The sequence below is a fragment of the Triticum aestivum genome, chromosome 7D (genome assembly GCF_018294505.1).
Source record: "Triticum aestivum cultivar Chinese Spring chromosome 7D, IWGSC CS RefSeq v2.1, whole genome shotgun sequence".
NCBI lineage: Eukaryota > Viridiplantae > Streptophyta > Magnoliopsida > Poales > Poaceae > Triticum > Triticum aestivum.
The window spans coordinates 451,713,713-451,725,151 of NC_057814.1; the positions used below are offsets into that span (position 1 = coordinate 451,713,713).

At 46.3% G+C, this 11,439-nt stretch overlaps 1 protein-coding gene across 1 annotated transcript; it reads left to right on the forward strand.

Moving 5' to 3' along the window:
- Positions 1 to 249: 249 nt before the first annotated feature.
- LOC123168668 (GTP-binding nuclear protein Ran-3) lies at positions 250 to 2,861 on the forward strand. The gene is made up of 7 exons (XM_044586536.1): positions 250 to 512; positions 724 to 850; positions 970 to 1,087; positions 1,851 to 1,940; positions 2,049 to 2,228; positions 2,371 to 2,448; positions 2,561 to 2,861. The coding sequence occupies exons 1-7, from the start codon at positions 510 to 512 to the stop codon at positions 2,631 to 2,633; spliced, it is 669 nt and encodes a 222-aa protein (XP_044442471.1). The 5' UTR covers positions 250 to 509; the 3' UTR covers positions 2,634 to 2,861.
- The last annotated feature ends 8,578 nt before the right edge of the window (positions 2,862 to 11,439 follow it).

Here is an 11,439-nt window from a genome sequence, read left to right on the forward strand (position 1 = left end):
ATGGCTGAATTTCCAGCAAACACATTTGTTTGAATAAAGCTCTAAGTTCACTGCCCAAAAAAAACGCTATTTTCAAACATTGGAAGACCGGAGTCAAGGCAATGCCGAAACGCCGGGTCAGCGTGAAGACCACGCCTTCTAATTTCCCGTACCGGTCTCGACTGGCCCTGGACGAGTCGCGTCGCGTGCGGCGCGACACAGCTTACATCCCAAGCTAACAACCGACCGACACACAGATGGACGGCCAGGATCACGTGTACGTACACATCGTACGGTGGGAAAGCCTGCTTAGATCTCAAGCTAAACCATGGCGGCCACCGGCAACCGCGGCTCTCAGGGGGTAGCTTAGAATCGAAGCGGACGACGCCACATATATACCGCGGCCGCGGCGGCCCCTCTCCCTCGTCCGTCAGATACGCGCCCTCGCATCGCCGCCGAAGCCCATCGCTCTCACTCTCCGAACCCCGCCGACGCCAGCGCGGGCTCCTGCTCCGGAGGCTTCGGCCGCAATGGTGCGTGGATCTCTTCGACCTCTTCTCGTATCTGTTTCGAGGCGGTTGCTTCCCGACGAATTTCGAGGCGGTTGCTTCCCGACGAATTTCGAGGCGGTTGCTGCGCTTCCGCTGTTCTAGATTCCGCTCGCGGTTTGCGCCTCTTAGTTTTGGTTCTTGTGTGCCGATTGATGGGTTTGGATTTCCGATTCTGAACGAATTACGCCTGCAGGCTCTCCCCAACACCCCGCCCGTGGACTACCCCAGCTTCAAGCTCGTCCTCGTCGGCGACGGCGGCACCGGCAAGACGACGTTCGTGAAGAGGCACGTCACCGGGGAGTTCGAGAAGAAGTACGAACGTAAGTGAACCTGTTGACGATTCTTCCCACCTCTCGGTCGCATCTCGTGTTTCTGTTGAGGGATGATGTTGCCTTTGATGTCGCTGACTGTTATTGTTGATCTGCACGGTGTTTTGCAGCGACGATCGGCGTGGAGGTGCGGCCGCTGGACTTCCAGACGAGCCACGGCAAGATCAGGTTCTACTGCTGGGACACGGCCGGACAGGAGAAGTTCGGTGGCCTCCGTGACGGATACTAGTAAGATCCTTGAAATCAACTAGCTAGTCGCAATTATATATGTTGAATCTATGGTTAGATGATGCTATCTACGTCCGATCATGCTTCAGATGTTTCAGACTTTCAGTTATCTTTTAGTACCTGCAAAGTTGATGGGGCTTCCAAATTCCTGGCCTAGGAACAATCAGTACTCTTGTTGGTTATAGTGGCATTGACACCGATTAGTACTGCAGGCCTTGTTTGTCGACATTACTAGTATTATCTTGTTCATTCATCTGATACGGCATCCAATTGATCACTTGCATTAGTTGCGAGAAACAAGTAGGCTAATAGCCCAAGTTCTTGATTCAGAGTTTTGGAACACCACTTACTGCACTCATGGTTTTGCATACTAGTAAGTTCAGATGTTTAAACGGGTGAGCCATGTGCATTGGTATTTAGAGCACATTTGGAGCTTGTCTGCCTGCTTCTTGGGAATTAATTGTTTGTCCTTCTTCAAGAGCACTGATCTTACTTATTACGGTAAGCATCAGGCAGTGCTTTGCAGCAGCTTAGAGAGTTTGACTAGATTACATGCAGCAACTATAGGAGTCAGACTATAGGGTCTGTTGTTAAGAGTTTGTGATTTCTAGCAAAGCAAATAAGATGGCATGGTCATCGACCACAATGGTTCATACCTTGTCTGTTGCTCTCGTTTCAAAAAAAAAACAAGAAACTTGTGCTGCTATTATTTTGGCTGGTGCGCATTGACAGTGGATTCTTACTTTCTCCTACTGTTTTTCAGCATCCATGGCCAGTGTGCAATCATCATGTTCGATGTCACCTCCCGACTCACCTACAAGAACGTCCCCACCTGGCACAGAGACATCTGCAGGTAGAGTATGCTCTCCCAGAATATCTCCAGTCTCCACCTAGTTACTATTTCATCAGTTGTCCTGAATTAATCTCACACATCTCTTGAATTATCCTTTGTTGCAATCAGGGTGTGCGAGAACATCCCGATCGTCCTGTGCGGCAACAAGGTGGACGTGAAGAACCGGCAGGTGAAAGCCAAGATGGTGACCTTCCACAGGAAGAAGAACCTCCAGTACTACGAGATCTCTGCCAAGAGCAACTACAACTTCGAGAAGCCTTTCCTCTACCTTGCAAGGAAGCTCTCAGGGTAACTAATTTCTGCTGCATCGCACCACCTTTACCACAACTGTCTCAATGCTACACAGATTCTCCTTTCCAACAAAAATAGGTTAACGTTATATGCTCATTCTGAACGATCAAATTAATAAGATATATGACTGCGTTTGCAGGGACATGACCCTCCGGTTCGTCGAGGAGACGGCCCTCCTCCCCGCCGACGTGACCGTCGACCTCGCCGCGCAGCAACAGTGAGTGAACAATGCACTACTCTAAAGGCTACTACTTGTACTTCCTCTGATGAAACTGCATGCTTGTGATGTTGCGTTGATCTCTTATGCTGGGAAACTCTTTTGTATACAGGATTGAGGCAGAGATAGCAGCTGCGGCGGCAATGCCCCTCCCGGATGACGATGATGACAACATCATGGACTGAGCTGATCAATTGGAGGCTGTGCCTAGTTTAGTAGCAGCATATATAGTTTCAATCAAACTCTTATAAGAAGTGAGACTTCTGTATCCGTATCAGACATTCAGTAGGCATCTGATGACGATGGTTTGTGCGATAGTTCCATGTTTTTCTCAGTGGTAGTTGATCTGAGATTTCTTTGTCGAGTGCTTGTCAAAACCGAACGAATGTGAAGGTTAATCGGTTTCTTTACCATTCTGGAGTGTGGTGTTCATTAGAAAAATCTAAAGAAAAATCCACTTTTTGCTATTCCTCGGTGAGGCAACAAAGCTCGAGAGCTTGCTTTGCATTACATGAATTTAGTTTAAAGTTTGTGGATAAGTTCCTTCGCATTTAATATTTGTTCAAAGTTATGAAACCATTCACTAGTACTCCCCTCCGTCGCATAATATAAGAGCGTTTTTTACACTAGTATTCAAGTTTACTTCATTGCTTTCCAGTAGAAAAAAGTTTACTTCAGAGCTGCTGAAAATTGTTTTTCTTAGGAGTTGCTGAAAATTAGTCGGAGCTTATGTTAGAGTGTTTATTATCGAGTACTGCACGAAAAGCGCTCCAAACAGGCAGAACTTGGCGACCTTTGTGAAGAACTCGATGAAAACCAGACGTACTCGGCAAAGATTGATGACTCTTGATAGAGGGGCTATGTTTGCCCGCAGACACTTGGCAATTTTTTTTTCTTTTTAAAATGTAGAAAGTGTTTGGCTAGTGCCGTGGGGCAATGCTCAGCAAATGTCTCCAGGTGCTGCTTGTCATGTGGCGCACACATGCCTTTTGCGACACTCCAAATCTTCGGTCAACTGTTTTTTTAAATTAATTTTGCAATTAGCCCTGCAATAGGCACACACATATACAATTCATGTCTCACATATCACAAGCCATTGCTCAACATATATCACAAATTCACAAGCAGAAGCACAACTTCATTAGTTCAGAAGCACACAATAACAAGCACAACTACACAAAGTTTACAATTCACAACCACAAATACAACCACAAACACAGGCGTTCGCTGACACAACCTCTCGGCGCAGGAGAACAAGTTCGTGGACACGGCCTTTAGGAGTGCGAAGGAGAAGGAGGGGGTAGACAATAAAACCGAGTCACAATCAAAAAGCATATGCGGATTATTATTGTTAGCATTGTTACATATTGTAGCAAAGAATTTGTTATATTATTATTGTTGGCTATTATTGGAAAATAACTAATCTTTATTTGCCTTTGGAGATAATTGTTCTCTTCCACGTGCCTTCTATTGGCTTCCTTCCACAACCTACTTTCTTACTGCAGCTTTGTCGCCCGTGCATTCCTTTCTTCATCCAACTTGGTTTATAGTATGCCATCGCATCTGAAATAAAGGTTGCAATGCAATAGTGTAAACTTGTAAAGACATGGAACAATGAATGAAAATACAAACCCAGAGCTCGTGAATCATAGATGCACCAGGCTTTGGAAGCATTTGAGCTTGTGCTTCGCTCTCGGATCTGAGACTGCTTGGGAGTGGAGGATGTGGAGATTGCAACGTCGCAAAGATAGTAGTGACCATTCTTCTTCCCTTCTCCTGCCTTGATGACCACCACCGGATCAATGGGATGATGTATCGGATCATCCTCATGGCCCGTGGCTCTCCCGGAACGATGAAGTGTATGCCTCGACCCTTTCCTTGGCCTAGTTGATGCAATACGCCTAGTCCGGGCCCTTTTTCATATGGCCATGTACCTGTGCCTCAAATTCATGGGTCTGGGTATCAGGATGTTGTGTCTCGTGCACTTAAAGCATTATGATTAATAAACATAGCTAAACCTAGATACGAACTTGGCGATGGTATTGCACATACCATTTATGCCGAAGAGCTGTTAGGTTGAGACTTCACTTATGGCTTGACATGCCTTCCATCATCAACGGATCAGCCATTTTTCATCAGGTGTGTCTCCCGCCACACAAGGTCACACCACATATCAATCATCTTCGCCCCAAAGTAATACATAGTGGCCTCGCAATGGCCGATACATCCCAATGGACCAAGTGGGCCAACAGTTAAACTATTCATGTATTTTTGTTTTAAAAACTTTTTCTATGATAGAAAGACTATTGTGAGATCCTAGGCATGCTATACGTATACCCCAGATCTGCCACTGCGTCCTTGTGTCCCACATCTATTGAGGTGTCGAGTTTGTGTCACGTCCATTCGGGGGTTTGCGTGGTCTGGTCAGCCATGTCAGGACATTTCTTCTGCTCATTTGGACTCAGACAAATATGTGATGTGAACCCCGATTTTTGGAGCGGCGACAAGCAGATACTCTCCTTGGTACGCTTGGGGTGATGACCCAGCCCACGTGCGAATATACATTTTCTTGTTTCGTCTGGTAACCCTATATGACGATCGTTGTGTCAAAATGTTGTTGAAACGATGAACGCGACCAAGCTAGGCCGACCCATTTCAATGTTTAAATGTTTTGTAAGCTGCTTGGGTTTTGGGAAACGGTTTGTTTTTCCCTGGTTTCCCTTGTTTCTGTAGTGGTTTTCTTTTCTCTTTTTGTTTCTTCATAAATTCACAAATTTCAAAAAATGTTCACAATTTCAAAAATGTTCACAATTTTAAAAATGTACACTTTTTCAAAAAGGTGTTCAAAATTACAAATATTATTCTCATTTTTCAAACTGATCATGTTTTGTTTTTTTGGAATTTCAAGTTTTACTTCAGGATTTTCCAAAAACTGTTCACATTTATAAAATATGTCTTTATATTTAAAAAATTGAAATTTTGAATTATTTTCACAATTTCAAAGAAATGTTCAGCATTTCGAATTTTGTTTTTTTCTTGAAAAATGTCTTTTTTTTAATACTCATTTTCAAATGATGTAGCTGTTTTCAAAAAAAGTTCGCAAAATTTAAAAATGTTAACTCTTTTTCAGAAACTGTCCGCCAAAATTCAAACCGCGAGCTGCAGTATGCGTGCTACAGTAGAATTCCCTATTCGGTGCATTTTCCGGGAGCTCCTAGGGGTGTGTTTGGTTGCCGCTCAATGAAGCCCGGCTTAGTAAAAACAGCCTAAAACCCAACATCTGTAACTTGTTTGGTTGCCGGCATCGTGCTTGCCTGCATTAGGGCATAGCTTATTGCATGTTGTTTGGTTGTCTGCATTGTCTCAACTCACACATAAGCTGGTTGTTTGGTTGCACACAGGGTGTGAGGTGTGCTAACCTTTTACCCTATGTGGCGAGGTTACCTTACACACGATTACATCTACCACACCACCACCACAACACTGCAATGGTGATGAACTGCATGATGATGATCAAAGTCTTCGCCCCAAAGTGTGGCGCTGATACGTCTCCGTCGTATCTATAATTTTTGATTGTTTCATGCTATTATTACACAACTTTCACATAATTTTGGCAACTTTTTATATGATTTATTGGACTGACCTATTGATCCTGTTTTTTGTATCGCAGAAAATCCATATCAAATGAAGTCCAAATGCAATAAAATTTCACGGAGAATTATTTTGGAATATATGTGATTTTTGGGAGTTGGAATACCGCAAACGGAGGCCCACACAGCCCACAAGACACTAGGGCGCGCCAGAGACCCCTGGCGCGTGGTGGTGGGTTGGGCCCTCCTCGAACGTTGGTTGGAGCTCTACTTCGGGCGCAAGGAAGCTTATATTCGGAAAAAAAAATCGTGTTAAAATCTCAGCGCAATCGGAGTTACGGATCTCCCGGAATATAAAAAACGGTTTTTGGCCAGATCAGGAGAACGCGAAACACAAGAGAACAGAGAGGGAGATCCAATCTCGGAGGGGCTCCCGCCCCTCCTCCGCCATAGAGGCCATGGACCAGAGGGGGAACTCTCCTCCCATCTAGGGGGGGAGGCCAAGGAAGAAGAAGAAGGAGAGGGGGCTCTCTCCCCCCCTCTCCCGGTGGCGTCGGAGTGCCGCCGGGGCAAGGATCGTGACGGCGATCTACATCAACAACCTTGCTACCATCAACACCAACTTTCTCCCCCTCTATGCAGCGGTGTAACACCCCTTCTCCCCGATGTAATCTCTACTTAAACATGGTGCTCAACTCCATATGTTATTTCCCAATGATCTATGGTTATCCTATGATGTTTGAGTAGATCCATTTTGTCCTGTGGGTTAATCGTGATCTTGGTTTGTATGATTGTATATTTTATTTATGGTGCTGTCCTACGGTGCCCTCCGTTCTCGCGCAAACGTGAGGGGTCCCGCTGTAGGGTGTTGCAATATGTTCATGGTTCGCTTATGCTGGGTTGCGAGAGTGATAGAAGTTTAAACCCGAGTAAGTGGGGTATGACGTATGGGAGTAAAGAGGACTTGATACTTAATGCTATGGTTGGGTTTCACGACCTTAATGATCTTTAGTAGTTGTGGATGCTTGCTAGAGTTCCAATCACAAGTGCATATGATCCAAGTAGAGAAAGTATGTTAGCTCATGCCTCCCCCTCATATAAAATTACAAGAATGATTACCGGTACTTGCTATCGATTGCCTAGGGACAAATAACTTTCTTGTTGACACAAACCCTTTTACTAAGCACCTATCTTTTATTACCTTGCAAAGTACTTCCAGTTTTATTCTTGCAAAGTAGTTCTAGCATCACACCTACAAAATAGTTACATACTTGTTTCCGGTAAAGCAAACGTTAAGTGTGTGCAGAGTTGTATCGGTGGTCGATAGAACTTGAGGGAATATTTGTTCTACCTTTAGCTCCTCGTTGGGTTCGACACCCTTATTTATCGAAGAAGGCTACAAACGATCCCCTATACTTGTGGGTTATCAAGACCTTTTTCTGGCGCCGTTACCGGGGAGTTATAGCGTGGGGTGAATATTCTCGTGTGTGCTTGTTTGCTTTATCACTAAGTAATTTTTTATTTCCTGTTCTAAGTTGTTCTCTACCTTTAGTTATGGATATGGAACACGAAACACCAAAAAAAATAGTTGTACCTGCTACTCATGGAGATGGGGAACCTCCTAAAACCCTCGATGCTCGTTATGTGAAAGATATTATGCACTACTTAGATAATCCTGAGAAAACCCCATTCAACTATATAATGGGAGTAATGTTGGATCAACGTGAATACTTTAGGGATTATCGCTTGACTCACAAAGGGAAATTGTTATGGGATCAAATTAATATATTGAAATGGTATGCTTGAGATATGATTTTACTTGTTGCTCTAGGATGAATGTTCCACACCTTACCTTTTCATGCAAATTTAATCATAATGAAACCTTAGCTTCTTATGCTAATGGTATATATGATTACTATGATGTGGAACGAATAGAATAATTTGTTGCTTTTAAGGGTGCATATGAAATTGAATCTTTGTTTGAAAAGTTTGAAGATTTTGATGATTCAGTTTATAGACCTGAAAATCTTGTCATCCTTAAATATTGCTATGATAATTATAAATACAATTACGATATTGATGTATTTATTGTGAATAACTTCGCTGTCCAAGAAGAGATTAATATTTTGCAGGAGTCTATGGAAGAAGAAATTGATGAAACTGCGAGCTCATTGGATGAAAAAGATAATGAGGAGAGCAAAGAACAAACGGAGGAAGAGCGGATTAGCTACCCGTTCCCACCTTCTAATGAGAGTAACTCTTCAACTCATACATTATTTAATTTCCCTTCGTTCTTACCGAAGGATGAATGCCACGATAATTGCTATGATCCCGTTGATTCATTTGAAATATCCTTTTTTGATGAACTTGATGCTTGTTATGCTTGTGGCCAAGATGCCAATATGAATTATGCTTATGGAGATGAACTTGCTATAGTCCCTTATGTTGAGAATGAAACTATTGCTATTGCACCCACACATGATAGTCCAATTATCTTTTTGAATTCTTCCGACTACACTATATCGGAGAAGTTTGCTCTTATTAAGGATTATGTTGATGGGTTTGTTGGGGAACGTAGTATTTCAGAAAAAATCCTACGATCACGCAAGATCAATCTAGGAGAAGCATAGCAACGAGCGGGGAGAGTGTGTCCACGTAGCCTCGTAGACTGAAAGCGGAAGCGTTTAGTAACGCGGTTGATGTAGTCGAACGTCTTCGCGATCCAATCGATCCAAGTACCGAACGTACGGCACCTCCGCGTTCAGCACACGTTCAGCTCGATGACGTCCCTCGATCTCTTCATCCAGTTGAGGACGAGGGAGAGTTTCGTCAGCACGACGGCGTGGCGACGGTGATGATGAAGTTACCGGTGCAGGGTTCGCCTAAGCACTACGACGATATGACCGAGGTGTGTAACTGTGGAGGGGGCACCGCACACGGCTAAGAGAAGACTTGGTGTGCCTTTGGGGTGCCCCCTGCCCATGTATATAAAGGAGGGAGGGAGAGAGGCCGGCTCTCTAGGGGCGTGCTTTCCTTTTCGGAGTAGGAGAGAAGGAAAGAGGGAAAGAGAGAGGGAGTAAGAAAAGGCAACGGGGGCGTCGCCCCCTTCCCCTAGTCCAATTCGGACCCATGGGGGGGGGGTGTAACGCCCGGATAATTAAGCTACAGTAATCCCCCGCTAATGGTGCCATGTCTACACATTACTGTTGCTAATCCTCGCTTGATCCAAATCATAATTCAAATTCAAAATTCAAATTAAAGTCCAAAATTCAAGTTTCTCAAACATGCAAAATAAAATGTTCAAAGTGTGGCAAATATTCCATAACTAATTATGGTGGTGACCCAATACTTTTGTAAAGTGCTTAAATCCCCTTTTGTGAATATAACTGTGGCTTAAACACTCATTTAAATGCCTTTCCATCTATGACAAATTTCAAAGAAACTCGAAAGCCTCCCAAACTTTTTGTGGCAGTGCTAGTAAATGCAAGGTATTTATCTAGCCAAGTCCCACATTGTACAAAATACATTTGCTAGCTAAAAGAAAATGGAAAAAGAAAAGAAGCAAAAGAAAAAGAAACCCCCCGACTCCCACTGGGCCTAGCCCAGCAGACCGACCCAGCCGGCCCACCTTGCCCTCTCGGTCCCTCCCCCTACCTTCATGTTCCTCTATCTCGGTCGCTACAGGGGCGGGCTCTGCCCGACCACCTCGCCCGCGTCGAGGAGGAGGGGATAAGGATCCCCGCCTCCTCGGTCCTCCCCCGCGCCCCACTCACTCCTCTGCCACCCAACTCCCCTCTCCCTCATCGCTTGTCCCTCCTCCAGATCCACCCATGGCCGCCCATGTCGTTGCCGTTGCTTCGCCGCCCGCGTTGCCAACAGCCTCCCCGTGTCAAGCCAGCAGGTTCATGGGCTCCGTCGCCTTCTGCTCCTTCGACTACACCGCTGGATCGAGCCGGAGAGCCGCTCCATTGTCGCCGTCGCCTTCGTCTTCGCCGTCGGTCGTCACCGCTACCCCGCCATGGATCCGTGCTCCGGCGCCTCCCCGAATGCGCCATCGACCTCCGATGTGAGCCCTCTGTCTTTTCCCCTCACCTCTATCTCTCGCGCTCATCCTCTATACGCGATCCCTGCCATGGTCGGAGCCCACCGTCGTCTGCCTTGTCGTGTGCCATGCTGCAGCCCGCGTCTGTCGTTACTGGGCACGACAGCGAGCTCCTGGGCTTCCCAGGAACCCGCCACACCCACCAGCACCTATTGCCATGCCTTGTAGGCTCGACTCCTTGTTCGTCCGGTTCTGGCTGTCGCTGCCGCCGCTGACTGCTGCTTCGTGCCTGTTGCCGTCACTGCTGCTGCCAAGCGTCGCGGTCGTCGCCTCTTGCTGCGACCCACGCCCCCGCAAGCCCCCCCTAGCCGACGCAACCGAACGGCCCCGCGCCCACGCCCGCAAACCCGAGCTCCGCCGCGCCGGCGCCGCCCCTTGCCGCTGCTGCCCAACCGCACGCCGGCCAACCCGGCGCCCTTCCGTGCTGCCTCACCCTGGCCTCGCCCCGGCCGCCGCCCACGCCTGCGCCATGCACTGCGCCCACTGCGGCCCAGCCCCGCGCCGGCCGCGCCGACACGCCCCTGACGCCCAGCGCGCCCCTTGGCCGCGAGCCCGCCTGCGCCTGCTGCCGCTTGCCGCCGTCCGCGCACGCCGGACGCGCTCGCTCGCTGATGCGCTGCTTCTGCCTGCGGCCGCTGCCGCCAGCAGCTCGTTGCTCGCTGCCTGCTGCTACTAGTGCAGCACTGCTACAGTAACATTCAGTTACTGTAGTGTTACTGTAGCAGTAGCTAGCTTTGTACTGCTGCTGCTTACTGACTTGCCCTTTTTGCATCAACAAAACAGTTAGCAAATCACTTCGAAAATAAATAAAAATGATGGGAATAGTTTGTACACTTGACGAACTCCATTTCATCTCACTGGAACAAGTCCATTAGGTGAATGGATTAATTGATACAACAATGACAAAAGTGCATCTTCTGTTAACAGAGAAAACGGAAGAAACATATTACTAACTAAGCTAGTTTGGGACTGTATTTGGACTAGCTACATGCACTATTCATGCAATCAGATGGCATGGATTGGTAGTACTCTTGGAGTAGAGTAAATCGGCTATAGGAATCATCCCCATTAGAGCTATGAATAACCCATTATAGCCCTCACAAATTGGCTAGTCAATAAACAGATTCTAAGCCTTAGTAGAATTTCAGAAATCCTAGAAAACTATTAAAACTTCAGAAAATCATATAAATTAAACCGTAGCTCGGATCGAAAAACTTTCTACATGAAAGTTGATCAAAAAACGAGACGGACCCAGATACGCTAACCACATGCCTGTCAGATGCCCCAAACTACCTGAAC